This window comes from Perca flavescens, chromosome 23 (assembly GCF_004354835.1).
Source record: "Perca flavescens isolate YP-PL-M2 chromosome 23, PFLA_1.0, whole genome shotgun sequence".
NCBI classification, from domain to species: domain Eukaryota; kingdom Metazoa; phylum Chordata; class Actinopteri; order Perciformes; family Percidae; genus Perca; species Perca flavescens.
This window is the reverse complement of record NC_041353.1, coordinates 2,892,173-2,914,620: the sequence shown is the minus strand read 5'-3', so window position 1 is coordinate 2,914,620 and position 22,448 is coordinate 2,892,173. Positions and strand designations below refer to the sequence as shown.

General features: G+C 41.5%; 1 protein-coding gene across 1 annotated transcript in view; it reads left to right on the top strand.

Annotated features, from left to right (window-relative positions):
- The window catches only part of myrfl (myelin regulatory factor like), a 45,013-nt gene that overhangs the window by 3,695 nt on the left and 18,870 nt on the right, over positions 1–22,448 (top strand). Inside the window, exons 3-18 of the mRNA XM_028570715.1 lie at positions 597–746; positions 3,522–3,615; positions 4,543–4,604; positions 4,815–5,241; positions 6,665–6,868; positions 7,012–7,207; positions 7,746–7,822; positions 9,083–9,193; positions 9,272–9,365; positions 10,908–11,108; positions 13,399–13,507; positions 14,393–14,502; positions 16,084–16,229; positions 19,468–19,629; positions 19,792–19,854; positions 21,495–21,541. Coding sequence (XP_028426516.1) covers positions 674–746; positions 3,522–3,615; positions 4,543–4,604; positions 4,815–5,241; positions 6,665–6,868; positions 7,012–7,207; positions 7,746–7,822; positions 9,083–9,193; positions 9,272–9,365; positions 10,908–11,108; positions 13,399–13,507; positions 14,393–14,502; positions 16,084–16,229; positions 19,468–19,629; positions 19,792–19,854; positions 21,495–21,541 — 2,176 coding nt within the window. The 5' untranslated portion in view covers positions 597–673. The remainder of the gene's footprint in view (positions 1–596; positions 747–3,521; positions 3,616–4,542; positions 4,605–4,814; positions 5,242–6,664; positions 6,869–7,011; positions 7,208–7,745; positions 7,823–9,082; positions 9,194–9,271; positions 9,366–10,907; positions 11,109–13,398; positions 13,508–14,392; positions 14,503–16,083; positions 16,230–19,467; positions 19,630–19,791; positions 19,855–21,494; positions 21,542–22,448) is intronic.

The window sequence follows — 22,448 nt, the reverse complement described above, 5'->3', positions numbered from 1 at the left end:
GTTGTTTTTTTTTACGTCAATTCTTACTTTTACTGTGGCCGGGTTAGCTCAGTTGGTAGAGCATGCGCCCAGATATAGAGGTTTACTCCTTGACGCAGCAGCTGCAGGTTTGACTCCGACCTGCGGCCCTTTGCTGCATGTCATTCCCCCCTCTCTCTTCCCTTTCATGTCTTAAGCTCTCCTATAAAAATCAAGGCCTGAAATGCCCCCCAAGAATATCTTAATTTTAAAGTAACTAAAGATGTCAAATAAATGTAGCAAAGTAAAATGTACAATATGTCCCTCTGAACTGTGATAAAGTAGAAATATAAAGTAGCATAACATGGAAATACTCAAGTACAAGTACCTAAAAATTGTAAGATACAGTACTTTGTTCGTTCCAATATTGTAACCCCTACTGGCTGCAGGGCACTTTAAATATAGATAAATACATTTCTTTTTTTTATTCATTGTTAAGAGAAGATTAGGTTCTTCTCTTTTTATTTTATTAATGTTCTGCTTTGACTTTTCTATGCTCGGTTAATCTAAAATAGTCTTTATAAGTTCTCTATATATTTATATTTATTTATTTATTCACTGTCTGTGTCTGTCCTCAGCCCTGCAGCAGCAGCTCCAGCAGGGGCCCTCCCGATCCCTCCTGACTCCCCAGCTGCAGCGCCCCCTGCTGGGCAGCATGGAGCCCGGAGCAGGCCGGCTGCCGCTCCAAGTGCTGGGAGAAAATGAGGCGCTGCAGCAATTCTTCAGTGGTGAGCTGTTGCATTGTTGTCTGCTTATAGTAGTGAGTCTCTTTGTCATAATGCTAAAAATCTGAGAGAGAATAATTTAGATTGTCAGACAGAAGAAGGACCTGATCACATAAGAAGTACTTTGGAGACTTAAAATTGTCAAGTACAGGTCAATTTAAGGACTTCTTAAGGAGCTTAAATGTTTTTAATGAGGAGCTAGTGACTATTCAGAGGGTTAAAGTGGTAGTGATCCTGAGGAGGATCCAAGAGTCATTCATGTGGCATTCAGAAAGTTCAGTTTGTTTTTAAAGTGGATCCAGTGGTCCTTGAGGAGATTCAGTTGGTTCTTAAGTGGTCCAAAGGGTCCTTCAGGTACAGGTAGATCTTGTGGACCTTGGGGGGCTCCTTGTGAAGGTTCTTTGAAGAGGGCAATCCAGAGGTCAATAAGTAGAAGGAAGTTTCACTGGTCCTTGAAGGGGTTCAAGTGGTCCATATGGAGGTCCCGGTAGGCAGCATGGTGGCCCAATGGTTAGCCTTGTGGCCTCACAGAGGTTAGCCTTGTGGCCTCACAGCAAGAAGCTTCTGGGTTTGAATCCAGGTCGTGCCAGGCCAGGAGTTTGAGTTTGTATGTTCTCGCCATGTTTGCGTGGGTCTCCTCCGGGTGCTCCGGTTTCCCCCACCATCAAACAACATGGACCAAGGCACTGGCTCGGTCCCTGGGCCCTGTAAATGGCTGCCCACTGCTCCATTGCGGGATGTGTTAAATGCAGAGAATGAATTTTGCTACATGTATGTGACAGTAAAGTACCTTTACCTAATCCTAAAAGAGGTACTACTGGTCGTTAAGAAGAGTCAAGGGGTTCTTTAGGAGATTCAAGTTGTCCTGAAAGTGGCCCTACGGGTCATAGAGGCAGCTATATTGATCCCTGAAGAGGTATTTTTTTATGGATCTTGGGGTGCTCCTTGAAACGGTTCTGTTAGTCCTTGAAGAGAGCAGCCCAGGGGTCGATGAGTAGAAGAAAGTTTCACTGGTCCTTGAAGAGATTCAACTGGTCCTTACAGAGTTTCCAGGAATCCCCAGGAAGGCCATACTGGTCCTTAGGACGGGGCCAAGGGATTCTTAAGGAGATTCAAGTCTTCCTAGAGGTTGTTCCTTGGGTCGTAGAGGCCAAGGGGGGTAAGCTTCGCTTCAGAACTCAAACCTCCTATGGCGCCATTTTGATGCTACAAAGCCATCACCTCCTGTTAGCATCCCATTGACTCCCATTCATTTTGACGTCACTTTGACAGCGAATAACTTTACATCTGAAGCGTTTAAAGACTCTATTTGTCCATTGTTGTGTTTCTTTAGAAATAAACAATGTATAAAAGTCTGCATTATCTTGTATCTCATGTTATGTCTCCGTAGCAGACGCTTTTATAAAAATAGGCTAACAACTGTGTCACACAGTAGAGGAATTACCGTATAGTACAGGAGAAGCTCACAGGCAGTTTGGACTTCCATTAGCTGTTTAGGTTTAATTACTAATGTTAACTAGCATGTTAGTGATCAGTAATTAGCCTGTGTCTATGTTATCTCCTTACATATACCTACACTCTCCGTCTCTGTAAGATTGGGAATGATTGAGATTTCTCTCGGCACAGCTACCAGAAGACTTCACACTTTCAGACACGTTGCTCACGTCACATCTACGTCTTCAAGCTCAGTTGGAGGCCGCGCAGTAACGCTAGAGCTCACCAGAAAAGAGCTTCAAAAAGCCTTCACGGATCTCCGTCGGGATCTGTTGGTCCACTTTATATACTGTCTATGGTAGATATAGGCCGATATATTGATCCTAGAGGAAGTAGATCTTGTGGACCTTGGGGAGCTCCAGCAGAATGCTCTATTCTAGTGTTAGGGTACATGAGTAGGTCCTAATTGTCGTTGATATATTGTAGTCGTCACTGACTTGATTCCAGTGATCCTTTTAAAAAGGAACCCTTGATTAAAGGTGCCGTGCCATACAAAACCGTTTTTAATTGCATTTTTTTAAATATGTGAGGTCCATATGTGTTTGTGTTATGTGGTGAATGTGAAAATGAACTGCTACCTCCTCTGTCAGCTCTAGACACTAAGCAGAAATAAGCAGAGAAATCAGACCAATCACAAAAGCTGGTCAGTCTGACATCATATTGCATGAGCTCATTACTATTCATGAGCTCGCCCAGTTTGGCTGGGTAAAGGATTCTGACAGCAAGGCTCTCATTGGCTAGCTGTTAGCCAATCAGATTCAAACAGTTTAGCTTGTTGAATATTAATGAGAACTGGCAGAAATCAAGCTGAGTCTTCCTGCAGGCTTTCTATACCGCGCTAGAATGGCTTGAAACAAGATAACCAAGGCATTTTTTAAACAAAACATGTTACAGAGTCCATGGTAGAACTTCAGACATCACCACAAAGTAATGAAATACATGTGGCAGGGCACCTTTAAGTTCTAGTTACACTTGGGGAGATTCTTGAAGTGAAGTCATTGAGGAGGTACCATGGGTCCTTGAGAAGGATCTTATGGTTATTTAGGTAGTTCTAGTAATTGTTGAGAAGGTTTCAGGGATCCTTGAAAAGGTTCAAGTGGTCGTCCTTGGGGAGTTTTAATACACACCAGTAGTCCTTGAAAAGGACATTCAGGGGGTTCTCAAGTTCAACAGGTCCTTACAGTAGTTCTGTGGTCAGATTCGACCCTGCAGAGATCTGAGAAGCAGTTAACGTGTGTGTGTGTGTGTGTGTGTGTGTGTGTGTGTGTGTGTGTCTGCCTGCAGGTCAGGATGTCAGTGGTGTGTTGGACAGTTCTGTGGCCGTGGATACAAGCATCCTGGAGCAGTACCTCAGCAATGACATGGACCCCAACAGCTTGTAAGATTCACACTCACATAATTCCAGCTCAATAACTTTCCTGGAACATTTTATTTTATATTAATTTGCTCCTCAGTAATGATCCTACAAAGTCTAATACACATATTCCTTTAGTGATTTTAAGTTATTATGTTTTACAACATTAAAGAGGGAATATAGTATGTAATAAAATGTAAAATATGTGTAAAGAAACTGTAGTACGAGCATTGGTTGTGGTAACGGGAAACTTACTGTAACATCCTCATTCCTGGAAACACAGACTGTTATATAACACACACACACACACACACACACACACAAAATGGCATTGACCTAGTTGGTTATCAGCTGAGTGAAGGTTGTAAATACAGAAAGCTATCTGTAGAGAAGATCCCATTAAAACAATATAAAACACATGATGTACACTTAAACTACTTTCCACAGCATACAATTAAAATAATATGGAGAAAAAAAAAAGCTTTTTATGGAATTGGAATTCCATAAATTTACAGAGATTCACAGAAACCACCAAACTGGGAGGCCCACAAAAGAAATTTTGATCCAGTCTGCCAACTGACAGGGAGGTGTGTTCAGGTGCATTCTGGGCGTATGTCTATCTTGAGGCAGCGGGAAGTGATCGCTCCATTAACCAACAAAAACCTGGTCTAAAGTCAATAATGCAGCATTTCATTGTTATTTTAACAGAGCGTTACAAAAATGCGCCTAGGCTCATGCACAGCGCACACACACAATGCTTGTTACACACACAGAGATGCACACACACATGCAGAAGATTACAAATAAATATATTTTCCACCGTCAAACTAGCAAAAGTGGATTTGGACACGCCCTAAACGCACCTGCGGCAGGCGCTTCATGCTGTGCACTTAGATGGTTAAAATAGTGCCATTTATAGGTTAACCATTTGTGTTTGCTTGTTTTTCCCAGCATGCTCCCTGAATCTCCTCCTGACTCAAGCTCCGAGGCTTGTTCACCTGCACAGATACCAAGTACTGTTCACAGCTTAAACCACTACATTTACACTACATTTGAGAGTTTTAGGTAAATGGGATTGTCTTTTCCCAAAGCTCAGCAGCTCAAATTCACATACTAAAGTTTGCTAAAGTTTAACTACACTAAAAATGTATTTCTTTATGCCTCTGCAAGCAAAGATACTTGAAACTGTATGGGTAAATCTACTGTACTTCTCTGATTGGCAGACTACCAATACAAGCCACCTTATTGGTCCAACCAGCAGACCACCCCTGGACTGTTCCAGCCAACACAACTGCCGGCCCCTTCGTCGTCCTGTCGCTTTAAGGATCGAGGCCCCGCCCTCGCCCACCATGAGCTGGTGACCCACGAACAGCTCCACAGTTTGGGTCTCACAAACGTTTACATCAAGTCTGGGACCACACCTGCTCCCCCTGCCCCATTGCACCGGCACACACACCACTCCCCTGAACACACACACTACCTGAATCCAGAGAGCTGCTCGCAGGTTTACACCCCTCCCACACCTCCTTCTCCGCCACTGCACCCCTCGAACAGCTTTGTCACACCCTGCACTGGTCCGAGCCTGGTCTCAAATTTATCCACGCCTCCTTCAACCTGTCTGCTGGGCTCCACCTCCTCGCTAAACACCTGGTAAACAGACCTCCGGCATTGTCAGATTTGTGGCTTTTAGTCTTTACTAAATCGCCATTTTGTTCTTTTTACACTATGCCTGGCTGAAGGAATATGTCATGAAAAGGAACCTGACACTGAAGGGACCTTTTTCATAGCAGAAATTTTGACTTATCTTATCTTGACTCATAGTAGGAAAAGCACAGCTGAAATTAATAACCTTAACGATGGCTCAATTCCATCAAGTGTCCCAGTAAGCTATTTCAGTGGGTTAGCATGCACAATAGCAGGACCTCTCCTAAGTGGAATGCAGCCATCATTAATGGTTTTGAAAACACCTGTGCTTTTCCTACAATGAATTATGCCTTAGCAAAGGCTCTGTCTCTAGACTCTAGCTATTAACCAAGGAACAGCTGAAAAAACTTGCCAGAGGACCTCAAGTTGTGGTCCAGTTGATAATGGGACAGAAGTTCACAGATGTGTCTTAAACGTAATGAGTTGATTTTTAACATCAATTCTGCAATTAACTGGTAGACAGTGAAGGCAGGCTTAGATATGGGTGATTTGATCGCACTGTCTTGAATTTGTTAAGATCCTTGCTGCCTCATTTTGGACCAATAGCAGTCAAGAAAGAGAGCTCAGATTGAAACAGGAGTAAATTAAATGATAGAAGTCAAAATGGGAAGAAAAGCATTATTAAAGCATATATTCTCAAATGGAGAAAACAGGACTGTACAACCTCCTTGACCCTCCATCAAATGTGAGGTCAGAGTCAAATAGGACTCCCAGATTTCTATCTACACATTGATTGCTGATTGACAGACTGAAAATGTTATTATAGATCAGATGGAAGGAGTGACAAGGATCGAATAAGGTGTCATGTATCGTCATTTAGCTGCAGGAAATGTTGGACATCCAGCACTTAATTTCGTCAAGATTTAATAAGAGCGAGCGCTACTGTCACCAGATGTCATAAAAACACACAGCATGGTGTCATCGGCATGACTGTAGTGGAACTAAAATAAGCCTTGCGGCACACCACAAGTAAGATGGGCAGTAGAGGAGGAAGTATTACCAATCGCAATGGAGAGCGTTCTGTGGTTGAGATATGATTGGAACCAAAGTAGGACAGTCTTAGAGACACCTACCCACATCTGCTGAGTGGTGAAGTCACCAGCATCAGACACAACCAAGTGTCAATGATTACTCTCAGGGAGTCGTAGACTTTACCTGAAAATCAGACTTATCTTGTGTGGTCAACAGATTATGGACAATTATCACATTTTCTGTCATATTTTTACCTGACCTAATGAGGTAAAAACTAACTTTCAGATGATCAAAGTTATTATAAATTAACTCTGGGGATAAAAAGACAATCTTGTGTCCTTGTCAGTCAGTGATTGGATGTTTGGTTTGAACTCTGAATCTGTCTGTCCTGCTTCAGCTCCCCAGGGAGTAAAAAGAGGAGGAGATCTGAGTCTGAGGAACCATCGGCAGGAATTGAGGCTTCCTACAGTGAAGGAGATGGGACTCAAGGTAGCAGTATAGGGAACAGTGTAGGTGGTTTGGGATCCTACCAGCTGCTAACTTGGGAACAGTATAGGCTGGAACATTGGAGTACTTTGTACGACAGCAGCTACCAGACACTGTGAGTATAGAACCAGCTGAATCAGTGTTTTTAACATTAAATCTGGTCAATAGTTGTTGAGATATCTTGCTCTGGACCAAAGTTTTGGACAGAACAACTGATATCACCATCCTTACACCAAGCACCTTCATGTGCCTTTCCAGGCCTCCTCTTGCCTACCACGTTGACACAGATAAAGGCTTCAACTACTCTGCAGCTGACGAGGCTTTCGTCTGCCAGAAGAAGAACCACTTCCAGGTGACCGTTCACATTGGCGTGGCTACAGAGCCACAATACGTCAGGACACAGAGCGGGCCGCAGCAGGTCGACCACTTCCAGATAAAAGTTTTTGGGCTCAAGGTGCGTACAAGACATTTCAACCCTTCTCTCTACACTCTATGACTAGCAAAATATAAAAAAAGAAGTGTTCGTTCCCTTCATTACATAGTCATTAATGAGTTAAGATAAATTACGCTAAGCCAGTTTGCAATCTACAATGAAAGGCATAAAAACTCATCCAGAACTTTGACTGAAAAACAGTAAAATTCCTCTCAGAACAAAATGATTCCCAACTGAACATATGGTCATTGAAGATCCATATCTTTGTCCAGGACATATTTAGCCTAGTTTAGCATAAACAAAGATAGCAGGAAACCCAGCAGTTAGCATTGAAGCTGCTTGAAGACCAAGAGTCCTGGCCTCAGTAGAGTTGTCAGGCCAAACTACTGTCAACAAAACCCAACTGAATCTGGGAAGGATTGGTGACTTACTAGTATCTATAAAGCCACTTTGGCTGCCAAATAATCTGGAAAGCTACTGAATATTGTGGGAAACACAACCAGCAGGGGGTGTTCAGTATTTCTTTTTTTGTGATACCTGTATGTCTCACTTCTTACAGCTGGAATCTCCAAGTCACCAGGTGACTATTGAGCAATCTCAGCCTGACCGCAGCAAGAAGCCATTCCACCCTGTCAGGTAGATAACAAAGTATTGCTACATGCACCATGGCCATTGGCCAATTGCACTTACTTTTAGTTAGCAGTTGTGAGTCTGTACTGATACAAAGTTTGGGGAAGCAGTTTTCACAACTTTTCTATTGTAAAAGAGCTGTTTGAGTGCAGCATAAATGTCACCTTTTTGTGGCTTGTCCAAGTATGTTTTTGAGTGCGTCTTCTTCCTCACTGCATTCTAGTGCACAAAGGCAGAATGGGCTCACTGTGGCCCCCTTGTGGCCAATGTGGAAAAGACTTTGGTTGACGCTGGTAATTGGCTAAGTACAGTACAGTTGCTATACAGTCTGTCAAGCTTTCCATTAACAAATATGGAATATGGAAATATGGAACATATGGAGTTTCAACCCAGTCTCATGGCAGTTCGTGAAATGATCACGTAATTTAATCTATTTGATTCGTGTACACAAACACGTTCATCTAATTTTTTTCGTGATGGTAAGCAAATTTTTTAAACTAATGTATTTCAATGGGAAACGTCTTTTGTGGTTACAGCATGAGTCTCAATGAGAAGATGACGTAGCATTAAGAGCGACTACGGTAGCAAGTAGTATGAAAGCTCAAAAATCTACATAGGGAGGTTGGTTGGGGGGGGGTGGATAAGTCAAACAAAACAGGACTTTCACCCAGGAGACTGGGCATCATACCCCACGTGTCACGTTTCCTAAACCCAACTGTCCCGTTCTTCTTTACCTAAACCCAACCTGAACCGCTGTGTACACCAATCAAATTAATTAAATTAATTAAATTATGTGACCATTTCACGAACTGCCGTGAGACTGTGTTGGAAGTTTATAACAACGGTGATCACTGATTTTCAGACAGAGTGAGACAAAAGCAGCTTCTCATTTCTAGCCCTTTGTTTTTGCAGACTGAAATGACAACCTTCGAGCTGTACCTGCAGCAAATTAAGCTAATGCTTAGCTGACATTCCACTATTTCCACTAAATCGCTTTAAAATGAGTACAATGTAAAAGGGTTTTAAATAAGCACTTGATGTCATGTTTAAAGGATATAGCTGCATGTTCCAGGTAATCAGCATCCACACCTTGATAATCCACATACAAAAAACAGGTAAATAAAGAAATGTGGAGAAATTCAAAGCTTGACAGGCCTGATTGGATTTTTTTGTGGAGTGTTCTCTACGTTATTCATTTAAAAAAAAAGATGTAAAAGCACAAACATTTCAACAGATATTTTTAAAACAATAAATTATGATCCCCAGGGTCAGTCTACCCAGCGGCAAAATTACCAAGGTAACGCTCGGCCGACTGCACTTCAGCGAGACGACGTCCAACAACATGAGGAAGAAAGGCAAACCCAACCCTGACCAAAGGTGTGTGTGTGATTGAGTTAATGAATGAATGCATGAACAACATTCAGAGGTACATGCTAACTTTGTGTTTGTCTGTAGATATTTTCAGATGGTGGTTGGTCTGTACGCTGCAGTGGCAGGAGGGGAGATGTTCCTCCTCACAGCTCTGTTGTCGGAGAGAATCATCGTCAGGGTAACAACTCTAAACCAATGAACTATAAACTAATGATCAACAAGTGTGAGCTAGACCAGTGGTTCCCAACCTTTTTTCCTTGGCGCCCCCCTTATGTCTAAGAAAAGCTGATGATGGCAGCTAGCAGCTGACCTGATGACAGCAGGGGTCCCAGGTTAAGAGGTCCCAGAGGTTTGGCCTACTAAGTAGCCTGCCTACAACAAAGCGAGAACAAAAATATATAGTTTTTGTACAGACTTTTGTATACATTATATATTCTAGTGTATTATCATAATTTGTTTAACATGTGCAAATATTTTTTTTCACCTCAACCTCAAACCAGATAAAGACTTGCGCACCCCCTGTGATCTTTGCCGCCCCCCTAAGGGGTGCCCGGACCCCAGGTTGGGAACCATTGAACTAGAGGATGGATACCCGAGCCCGATGGGACCCGACAGTACCTGACGGGCCAGATTTTTAGAAATAGAGTGTGGTCTAGACCAACTCTATCCGTAAAGTGTTTTGAGATAACTCTTGTTATGATTTGATACTATAAATAAAATTTAATTGAATTGAAATTGAATAGTGTGAGAAAAAAATTTGATTTTAATTGTGTCGGGCTCAAGTCGGACTCGGACATTGATATCTTTAAGGGATACACCACCGTTTGTTGAAATAGTTCTTATCGCGGTCTACCCTGGCTGTAGATAGGTGGGCCAACGCTCAGTGCAAGTAATTAGGTTGTGTTTTTTGTCTTTTGTTGGCTCACTTTTACTCACAACATGCTAACCGGCAACATAGGATTCCATTTACTACGCTAAGCTAACTAGCGGTGGCGCTGCCGGTGTTGCACAAAATGCATGCACAAAACATGCGTTGGCCCACCTATCTACAGCTAGGGAAGACCGGGATGAGCCCTTTTTCAACAAACTGTGGCGTATCCCTTTAATGCCTTTTGGATGCGGCCCGATCCGGACTCTGGTGTGAACCACTGACACACAAATCTCTCTTATTTATACTCCGGGGCGGATATACCGGTGTGGCATAGGGTGGCAAATGCCACCCTAAAAGAAAGCCTTGCCACCCCAGTTGGCAGCCACGAATTAAAAGTTACGGCCAATTTGACCATTTACGAGCGTGAATCTCCAAAAGTCCTACTGCAGTCAGTCAAAAACTGTTTGCTTCCACCTCTCACACATCTGCCACTCATCACCTGTGTTTTACCTTAATGCCTGTCCTGTGATAATGCCCCTTACTTCTATCATACTTCTCTCTCCTATCAAGTGAGATCACATTGTATGGTTGTTCCAAATGCAGGACACTGATTGCATGAGATGAAGTGTGTCTGTATGAGTTTGTAAATGGCAGCCTGTGCCTTTTTGTAGTGTACATAATATGTATCATCAAACTGTGATAACTGATTAAACTCTGTATATATACATATACACTGCTATATGTTGCCACCCCTCAAAAATTCCTGCCCCCCTCTCGCCACCCCATAAATATTTTTCTAGATCCGCCCCTGTTTATACTGTAAAACTGTAGCAGCTCCTTTTGCCACAGGCGTCTAACCCTGGTCAGTTTGAGATGGACGGCGAGGCCCTGTGGCAGCGCGGGGCAGTGCAGGACGGCGTGGTCTGTCAGGGCCGAGTCGGCATCAACACCGACTCCCCCGATGAGGCGTTGGTGGTCTGCGGCAACGCCAAGGTGATGGGCGCCGTCATGCAGCCGTCCGACCGCCGCGCCAAAGAAAACATACAGGAGGTAAGACAAGGACATAAACTTTATATTTATAGGTTGTATTTTTGTTAGGAAATGGCAGCACTTGTCCCTCCCTCATTTAACCACCACTGAGGTGCCCTTGAGCAAGGCCCTAAACCACCAACCGCCCCCACCTACAGTGGAGCTGCTCAGTGGCCAGCAGATCAGACTGGGGTTGTACTGGGCAGCTTCCAGCAGATCAGACTGGGGTTGTACTGGGCAGCTTCCAGCCGATCAGACTGGGGTTGTACTGGGCAGCTTCCAGCAGATCAGACTGGTTGTACTGGGCAGCTTCCAGCAGATCAGACTGGGGTTGTACTGGGCAGCTTCCAGCAGATCAAACTGGGGTTGTACTGGGCAGCTTCCAGCAGATCAGACTGGGGTTGTACTGGGCAGCTTCCAGCAGATCAAACTGGGGTTGTACTGGGCAGCTTCCAGGTATGAATGTGTAACTGTGTGAATGTGACAGGTCGTCGTTGTGAATGAAAATTTGTTCTCAATCAACTTACCTGGATAAATAAAGGTTAAATAAAAAAATATGACCTTGGGCTAATCGAGCTTCAGGAAAACGAGAAGTGGTGCTGCTGATCAATCACATCGCAACATTCGCTTTCCAGCACTCCTGAAATGTTGAAAGACTAAGCTGATCTGGACTTGAACCATACTGTTTTTGTAAATGTACTGGTTTTCTTATTCTTGTTTTAATACTTTTATTTTATACTATATATTTATCTATTAACTGTTGCTGACAGTGTCACTTTTTATCCTTCTATCGTTATGCTGCTAAGTGAGTGATTGATGTCATCTTAATTTTGTTGTGTAGAGATATGCAATGACAATAAAACGATCGATCGATCGATCTAATCATATTTCCTGGGTGGAAACTTTATCACAAAAACAACAATGTGATAGTTTGCCTCTATTTCTAACCAGTTCTCATCAGAGGTAGATACATAGACTGTATAAGTGAAGCCAAAACATCCGGATCGCCCCCTGTTGTCTGGCTGCAGTATAGGTCATAAACCCTGCCCCTGAGTGAATTTCTAACTACAGTCAAATATAAACATTAGGTATGGACAGTAGGCATAAGGATGGCCTGCATCTTTAATAACGGAGGCAGTTCATCTTAAAGTGAACAGACAGTGCATGTTTAAACAAACCAAGTAAAGAAATTGATCTTATTTCCACAGATTGTTCCAATCTGTTGAAGCCTTAAACTTAAAAGCTCTTTTGCCAATTGTTTTTTTAACTCGCGGGACCGAGAAGTAGAGTTGAGTAGAGTGCCGAACTTCATAGTTTGAGGTATAAGGTACAATATACTGTTTTAAATAAGGAGGATAGTTGAAATAAATACATTTAAATATAAGTTGAAGCCAGTGAGTGTGTCTTCTAATACTTAGAGATGGCCAATTAAGTGGCCATTATACAGTGATGAGTGAGATAAGGACATCCAAGGACAAATCTGCAAAGTCTGTTGTATACTGTGTTAAGTGTAACAAGGTCTGAGTTAAATGCATTTTGATATACAACATCACAATAGTCAATAATTGGAAGTATAAGTTGAGAGGCAAGTTTTTTATACGAACACTGCGCATGAAGCAATTCCGACCTCGATATAAAACGTTGATTCCAAAGTTCACTTTACGTAACACTTGCTCAATGTGTAATTTGAGTTCAGTATCAAACCCTAAACCAAGATATTTAAACTTATCAACTTTATGCAGAGAAGAGCCATCATTACAGGTTATTACACAGGAATCAGATTTTGATGTGAGTTTTATTCTGGTACCAAAGATAATATAATAAGACTTTGTTTTGTTAAGCAGTAATCTATTATGTAAAAGCCAATCTTGTAGGAAGTCAGACTGAAGAGAAGCTTAAATTTGTGGTAGATTATTTTTATATATATATATAAGTGTCATCAGCATAAAGTTGAACACAACAATTATAAAAAATTGATGGTAAGTCATTTATATAAATAGAAAAAAATAAGTGATCCCAATGTTGAGCCCTGAGGTACTCCTCTGTATTGAATCAAAAAATCTTATTTACTTTCCTGTAGGACTACACATTGTTTTATATTATGCAAGTATGAATTAAACCACAAAACTGCATTTTCAGAGAGGCCGATATCATGGAGCTCATCTAAAAGCAGATGGCAATCAACAAAATCAAAAGCTTTAGTAACATTAACAAAGATGAGAGTAGTCTGGAAATTATTGCCCTAATCAATATACAACTGTAATTTAGATGTCTCTACTGGTAAAAATGTGCTCATTTGCTTGTTTGTCAGGTTGACTCCGAACAGCAGCTGAAGAGAATCACTCAGATGAGAATTGTCGAGTTTGATTATAAACCGGAGTTTGCCTCCACCATGGGAATAGACCACACCCACCAGACAGGTGACACGCCACATTATTAAAAATATTTAAAGGTCCCATGGCATGAAAATTTCACTTTTCGAGGATTTTTTAACATTAATATGCGTTCCCCCAGCCTGCCTATGGTCCCCCAGTGGCTAGAAATGGTGATAGTGTAAACCGAGCCCTGGGTATCCTGCTCTGCCTTTGAGAAAATGAAAGCTCAGATGGGCCAATCAGGAATCTTCTCCTTATGAGGTCATAAGGGGAAAGGTTACCTCCCCTTTCTCTGCTTTGCCCGCTCAGAGAATTTGGCCCACCCATGAGAGAGGGTAAGGTCTATATAAAAGAAACTTCAGATACAGTATTAGGGGACCACTAAGGTCTATATAAAAGAGACTTCAGATACAGTAGTAGGGGACCACTAAGATCTATATAAAAGAGACTTCAGATACAGTATTAGAGGACCACTAAGGTCTATATGAAAGAGACTTCAGATACAGTATTAGGGGACCACTAAGGTCTATATAAAAGAGACTTCAGATACAGTATTAGCAGACCACTAAGGTCTATATAAAAGAGATTTCAGATACAGTATTAGAGGACCACTAAGGCCTATATTAAAGAGACTTCAGATACAGTATTAGGGGACCACTAAGGTCTATATAAAAGAGACTTCAGATACAGTATTAGGGGACCACTAAGGTCTATATAAAAGAGACTTCAGATACAGTATTAGAGGACCACTAAGGTCTATATAAAAGAGACTTCAGATACAGTATTAGGGGACCACTAAGGTCTATATACAAGCATCCAAAGAGCACCATGTCATGGGACCTTTAATTTATAATTTATTATTAAACCAGGGGAGTGCGATGCTTTGTACATTGTGATGTATTATAACAACCCGATGACGTGATGTTTCAGGTATAATAGCTCAGGAGGTGAAGGAGCTGCTGCCCTCAGCGGTGACTGAGGTCGGCGAAGTGTCCATTTCTGACGGAGAGAAGATTCATAACTTCCTCATGGTGGACAAAGTAATCTTCTCCTCATCTTTTCTTCCTTCCTTCCAGACTGTATATCTTACTGGTTAATGTTGTTTTGACATTTAAGATTTGACCTATTTAGACTTTAAACGAACAGCAAAAATTACTTTTAGGTTTTTCAAACATCAAAGGTTCTTAAAATGGAGATTTCCTTTTAAAAAATCATGCAACTGTTTGCCAGAGATGTGACCATCTTATCAAACTCCAATCTAGCTTTCGGGCTCCGGACGCTGCGACTGCAGCGCTGCAAAATAAAATTCTCCAGAAGGAACTTGTTTTGGTGGAACATTTGCACCCCACAAAAGAAAATGGCACGTACAATATTGAGCTGTAGGTAGGATTGTGAAGATCCAGGACTTAGCCAAAATGTTTTAACATCAGCAAGTCCCTCCCCCCCCCCTTTCTGCTTAAGCCCAAAACGTTCTCCTAAGCCCCTCCCCCCACAAGGGAGAATGAATGCATGAGCATGAGCGGTGATTGACATGCAGTTAGACACCCCACCTGGCCCTGATTGGTGCATCTGAACAGGGAACGGTGTTTGTAAATCCCACTCCAGCCTGTAGGTGGAGCCAGAGGAGCTGGATTTATTTTTAAATGACCTGCTTCATGTAGTTCTACTGGAACATGGGGTCAGTTTCAGCAAATATGACAGAAAGTTAGTTCATAAGGCTTACCTACTGCACCTTTAAATTTAAGTGCAAGTAAATTTAAGTTAACTGTTGACACAATCCAGTAACGTGAGCTATTTAAATTAGCTGGATACATGGTTAAACCTCATTGGCTCTTACCAGTGTATCTCCTTGTTTACTTCGACCACAGCAATCCCACCAATCAGTCCCAGAACGTCCCAGTTAGAGAGGAAATGCCTTAAAACATATTCTTTGTAAATCTTTACAATCATTCCCCGAAAGAACCAAGCAGGCCTGCCAAACTTGCCATTTTCAGCAGGTAGCGTTGCTCCGAGGTTCCGGTTCATGTTTCCTCGATGCAATTGGAGTTTAAAGTAAAGACAAAAGTGGAAAGTGAGATCTGGAGGAACTTTCGGCGTCGCCGGAACTATCCCGTAAATGAACCGTCGACGATATACTGTAGACCAGTGTTTCTCAAATGGGGGTATGTGTCCCCCCTAGGGGTCGTTGGAGGACTGCAGGGGGAACGTGAGATATTTAACAACATGTTTAATAGTTACGAGGCTGTTGTCCAGAACATTGTTCCTCTTTATGTAGAATCCTACCTAATTTCCTACCAAAAATGTGACATTTGTGTCTCCTTCTTTGGACCCAATCTAATTTTTGATGCTATTTTCGACCTATTCTTTTTACAGTTTTTATCCCATTTTCTCATCAGCATTTAAATGTTTTTTTGTTGTTTTTTTTTTTAGTTACAAGGTTGTCGTTTAGTAAATCTATCGCTGACAGTGGTGTACTGTTCCTCTTTATATACACTTACAATTGAATATACACAATTCAAAAGGGGTACATTACTGAAAAAAGTTTGAGAACCACTGCTGTAGACTATTGTGCAGTTAACAAAGACTTTGTGTAGAAACTGCATTGCCTCCTCCTCCTCCAGGAGCAGATCTTCATGGAGAATGTGGGGGCCGTGCAGCAGCTGTCCAAGCTCACCGACAACCTGGAGACTCGAATCAACGAGCTGGAGGTCTGGAACCACCGACTGGCAAAGCTGAAGAGCTTGACAGGCAGCCTGCGCTCCAATGGGTACCTCCATCCAATATATTATACATATATTAATTTATTCATCTGTTATAAAATGTTATATTGTTGTTTTAACAATAACATTTGATTTTAAGTACCTTTATGTAACCAAAGGCCAATTAACAAACAAATGAAACATAAAGCTACATACAATGTTAGCATTTAGTGTTTAGCTGGCTCTAGCTAGTAGGCGTTAGAGTTTATACGTAAAAATGTACGTGTTTATGACAATATCAGTCCGTTTAGATGCTGACTAGTGTGGTCCTTTTTACTTAAATAACGCAGCTGTTACGTATCCGGGGATTAAAGGACCCAAATGCAGGGAGAGGCAGGCAGGAGAAGGGTAACTCAAGGATTTTTTACAAAAAACAGGGATCCAAAAAGCAAAAGGCAAACACAAGGAGTCCAAAACTGAGGAAGGCAACAGACAAATACAAAAAGTCCCCAGAGAAAAGAATAACAAAAAAACCAAAGGGAAGATTCCAAAAAACACACTGACAGGATACAGACACAATCGGATACAAACTATCAAAATAAAACAGAAATATACACCACGAAAAATATACAATCCACAGAATACAATATACAAAACAGGAAACATACAGAACAATAATATCAGGCAACAGAAACATCCAAAAACCACAACAGCAGCTAACGTACTGTCTTATATACTTTTAATCGTAATTACGTCAATTGCACACGCAACGTTTTTCAACTTTCTGCTAAGATATATGTGACTTTTTTGCAACAAAAATGAGGGGATTATGAAATCATGCAAGGGCCGCATATTTTGTGCAGAAATCGGCAATTTATGCAGCGAAAGTGCGGCATATTTGAAAAAATCGCATAATCGCGTTTTTCTGGAGGGACTGGTTACTGTGTGTGTGTGTGTGTGTGTGTGTGTGTGTGTGTGTGTGTGTGTGTGTGTGTGTGTGTGTTACATCATAGCAGTATTATTGTTATTATTATCAGTGCAAATCACAGTTCAAGAGAGAGAGAGAGAGAGAGAGAGAGAGAGAGAGAGAGAGAGAGATTAGAAGAAAGGATGAAGTTGTAAACTGCTGTGTGCTGCTGTCCTTGTCTGTGTCTTGTTGGAAGGTATATTGTGTGAAATGTAGACAATGACTAACTGAGGGAAAGTTGAAGGACAGTATAGCTTCACGTGCTGAACTGTGCTTAAGGTCACAGACTGAGAAGACGACAGAAGATTGAATCTGATTATCTGTCAAAGAAAGAGTTCAGATGTTTGGAACCAGGGTTGTACGAGGTACTCTTTACGCCACTAGACTCCTTTTTGACAAAACAACTTAATTTTACTTCACAGAACACAGGTGTTGCTGCTCTACCGCTGCCTTCATCGATTAGTTTGTTTGTGTTATTGTGACTTTGGGGTTTTAAAGTGTTAGTTCTGATTCACCAAAGTTACACAATAACACAAACGGGGGGGGTGCTAACTGCCATATATCCAAACTATTCCCTTCAAGTACATAAGACAGAAAGGCATTAAAGGTGTAGTTGTAGCGAATGTGACATACATAATTCACCTTTGTTGTTAACGGGTTTCTTCATGCAGTGATAAACGTAATACGTTATACATGTTTATTTACTGTCCTTAGTCACTTCATGTACTTATGACTGTTCAGGGATCGTGGTTCCTTTTAAATGTTCTGAATGCGTGATGACGTTTTGACGCTTTAGTGTTTTTGGGGACACAGCGCCTTTTTTTTCCTGTAGTTTTTTCCTCCTGCTGAAAAATAAACGACACACTCACTCGTGTGCTCAACGTGAGAAATTGTCTTTTGTAATCTACTTCAATTTCCACACAGTAGGTACAGTAGGCAGTAGATTTTGGTGTTTTAATGGTTAGTTCAGATTCAGAAGTTAGGTTTTATTAGGCTTTTTCGCTTCCGTGTTCCGGTTCATCACTGGCTCGATGGTGTTTTTTGCCCCCAACTGCTCCTTTAAGGCACCTAACCCTAACCTTAATCACTAACCCTAACCCCTGCACTTATTATTACCTCTGAATGGTATGTGTATGGATATTTTTAACCTCAAGAGCAAGTAACGCAGACAGTATTTAATTTTTTTATTTTTTTATTTAACTAACATGGTTTTAAGATTGTAATAGAGTTTATTTTATATTGGGACACCAGGCTTTTTATAATTTTATTTATTACACGACTGAGTATATATGTATGTAGGCATGTGGGTGTTTTTTTATTTTGTTTTTTTTAATTTTTTTTACCTTGATATTTCTCTGGGAGAGACACCGGAGTTGTTGTGGAGTTGACCTTTTTATTTAAAGTTTTAAATTCCCGCTGTCCTTCCTGTCCAGTGGTTCTTTTAACCTCCTTTTAATATCTGGCCGTTTTTTTAAACAGCCCCGTCATTTTTATTTAACCAAACCTGGTTTTTTAAGGAGTTCTTTAAAGGGTTTTATTTACACCAGTAGTCCCCTTGTGCCCGTGCCCCTCGCACTAACCCTAACCCTAACCCTCGCATTCTGGGTGCTGCGTTTTAACCCAAACCTAACCCCTAACCTGAACCTTAACCCCCTAACCTTAACCCCTAACCCCTAATCTTAACCTTAACCCCTAACCCCTAATCTTAACCTTAACCCCTAACCTGAACCTTAATCCCCTAACCTTAACCCCCTAACCTTAACCTTAACCCCCTAGCCTTGACCTTAACTTCAAGATCTTCTTCATATTCACACTCCTTCCCGCTCTCTAAGATCTGCTTCTGCACTTACACTTGTTCTGCCACGCACTAGGACAGCTTCTATGGGGGTCACGAGCTTTTGGCTATGCTGCTCCCCACTTATGGAACTCTCTTCCTGTGGAAGTTCGTAACAGTTCTAGTCTCTCAGTTTTTAAATCTCGTCTTAAAACGTATCTGTTTAGGCAGGCTTTCATGTGATTAATGTTTGATGCTGTACTGGTTTGATTTTTCTTTTTCTTTTTTAAATGTTTTTTATAAATTTTGTAAGGCATCCTTGAGTGCCATGAAAGGCGCCTTTAAAAAAAAATGTATTATTATTATTATTAGTAGTATTATTATTAACCCCTAATCTTAATCTTAACCTTAACCCCTAACCCTAACCCCTAACCCTAACCAGTGCCTTCCAATGGCGCCTTCCAGGCAGCGCTGCCTGGAAGGCGCCGTTGGGGGCAAAAAAACACGGATGAACTCACCAGTGCCTTCAAAATAAAAGCTGGACTTCTGTTGTTTTCTCCAACAGGACACCGGGGAAACACAGCGGTGTGACGATGGCGGCGAGCCCCGACACATGCAGGACTGGGAAAACTCCGAAGGAAGGCTGGAGCCAGAGGTCCAGACGCTGTCTGCAGCGTAAAGTCTTCCAGGCCAGCCTCCTCACCCTGCTGGCCACCATGGCTTTCTGGTGAGGCACCATGTCACTTCCTGTTTCTACCACGTAGAAGTCTTTTGTTAATTAGAGAAGGATAAATATTCATTATTTAAAACAATGATATTGTGTGTGTGTGTGTGTGTGTGTGTGTGTGTGTGTGTGTGTGTGTGTGTGTGTGTGTGTGTGTGTGTGCAGCATCATCTTTATCACTGCTCTGTACCTACTGAATTTGAAGGAGGAAGACTCCAACATGAACAGGTAAAAAAAAAAAAAAAAAAAAAAAAAAAAAAGCCATTTTTTTTATTAGGAAAAACACATTTACCCCTCCTTCTGCCACCTTAGGACCTTATTTCGGAATGAAATATACATACTGTATATGTACAGTAGTGAACAGGGAGAGTAAAATAATAATGTGATCCCATTTGAATTCAGCCATGGATTACACATATGATCTTTGTCAGTTTAAAAGATAGTTTGCAAGTCAAGAAGGTCTCACTATGTCTGTTTATTAGCCAATGTATAAGCTATTTAAATAGCTGGATACATGGTTAAAAGTAATTTGCTCTTACCAGTGTATCTCCGTGTAAGAGCGTAACTTTGGGTTCAACATTGGGGGGGTTGAGATCTCCACCTTTGAGCAAATTAGAAATGTTTAGCATATGAAACACTTAATTTCTTGCATTCATTCAGCAACAATTTGTGCCTTTCCTGCATCAACTTATGGTGCAAATGTTTTTTGTTATGTAAAGTAATGTAAATTATTATTAGATATCTGGGGGGTTGCACTGGCCAGTAGTGATTATTGGGGGAGGGGGGTTGTAACCCACCCTTCCCCCCCCCTGTAAATTACGCAGATGTCTCAGTGTGTACTACGTCCACAGTAATCCCACCAATCGGTCCCAAAACGTCCCAGTTAGAGAAGAAATGCTCTAAACATATTCTTAGTAAATCTTTACAATCATTCCCTGAAAGAACCGAGCAGGCCGGCCTCGTTGCACCATCCAAAGATTTCTCATCCAGTGGTTGCTTAGTTGTTTCCCGATCGAAGGTAGTTTGAGAACTGCAACACAAAGAGTGCCTAGAGCGACCGGTATACTCGCCATTCCTGACCTGTCGCGCGACAGTGTGACGTCATGGGAGCACCTTAACTACTCATACTTGCGTGTGGTGACACTGGTTTCAGTCTTCTCCTGAACAGAGGTGAAGGCTGAGGAAAGGCTACCGACTTTGCTATTTCTACGGACTAGAAAAAGGTAAACAATGGCAGATCAAGCCTTTCATTCACCTGAAAAGAACTCCGTTTACAAAGAGAGACTTGCAGAGAGTCCTGGCATCCGGTACCAGTCAGACTTCAGTTGCTATTGACGCACTTGCTCGAAAAGCTTGCCCTCGAACTCATCCATGCTTTGCTGAACAAAATAGTGGTGCGTCAGCAAGATCGACGTCAATTTGACTTGGATGGCTGAAGGCAAATCAACTATGTGATCATTGAGCTTTTTATAACATGGAATGTATATTTGTATTTTGGTTTATGTATGAGTAATGCTTGTCACATGTTATTGTTGAGTTTTTATCTGTTTTTGATAGTATTGTCTGTATTGTCTATATTGTCTTTTATCTCCTTTGCCCAGGGACCACAGATGTAAATTAGCTGTATAGCTAACTCTGGTACAGGGCCTGAACAGTGCATGGTCCCTGACAAATAAACTAATAAACTAAACTAAACATTGTCACGCGACAGGTCGGGAACGGTGACTGTAAAGAGGTCTTAAGTGGGTGGGGGGGGGGACACGTGATGTCAGCCTTTCATCCTACAAATAACCTAGCTTAATCACCACATCATTTTGGTGGTTCTGTGTGCTGTTGTTTTTGCTGATTGTTGTTTTTTTGTCTGTTAGTAACGGCAGTGTGGTTCCTGTGTTGACCACAGCCTGGAGCAGCACAGGTAACCTACGACATCACAACACCACCTGTCACTCATGCAGGATCCAGTGTGAATAATGATCAGTCAGAATGTGTACATGGAGGATTGGGATAATCAAAGTAATGTGGGCTCATGTGACGACAGCCACTGATTAATGAATGAGATTCATTAATTCACTGTCAGGGGATCATCGGATAATCTGTATTTCATTTGTAATTAGAAAATGATATACAAGTGTATTTGTTGTAGGTTTTCTGGTGTCACGCTCAAAAAAAGAAAAATCTATCAGAAACGCTGAAGAATGAAAGAGTCTGTGTAGAATTCATTTTATCGTTTGAAACCAAAAACAGCAGCCACGTGTTGTTTTTTTTGAAAACATAACGACATCGTTTGGTCTGTTCGTTTTTTGGTTACCAAACGAAAAACAAGATAAATCAAGTTCAAAACAAGGTCTAATTTGGGTTTTTGCAACTTAATTTTTTGAGGGGTTTTCCTTTCGAAGAAAGTAATCAAGACAAGTAAAAGTAAATCTGTCAAAATAAAAGCACGTGACCATTCACATATTGACCTCTGCTAACTTGTGTTCTGCCTGCAAATATTAATCTCGCAACAATGTCAAATTACAGAAGATTAGAAGCACCGAAATTACTTAACCCTTGTGTTGTCCTTCGGGTCACCGGGACCCAAAGGACAACACAAGGGTTATGTACTTCCGTTTATTTTGTTAAGAAGTGCTCTCTAAACCCTGTCTCTTGTAAAGTAAGTAAGAAAGTTTGTTTCTAGAGCACATTTAAACACAGTTTAAGCTGGCCAAAATGTTGTACCAACAAGCACTAAGGTGCTGTATTAACCCTAGTTTTGTCCTTTGGGTCACAAGGACCCGAAGGACCACACAAGGGTTAAATGTTGAGATTGATCTCAACTTCTG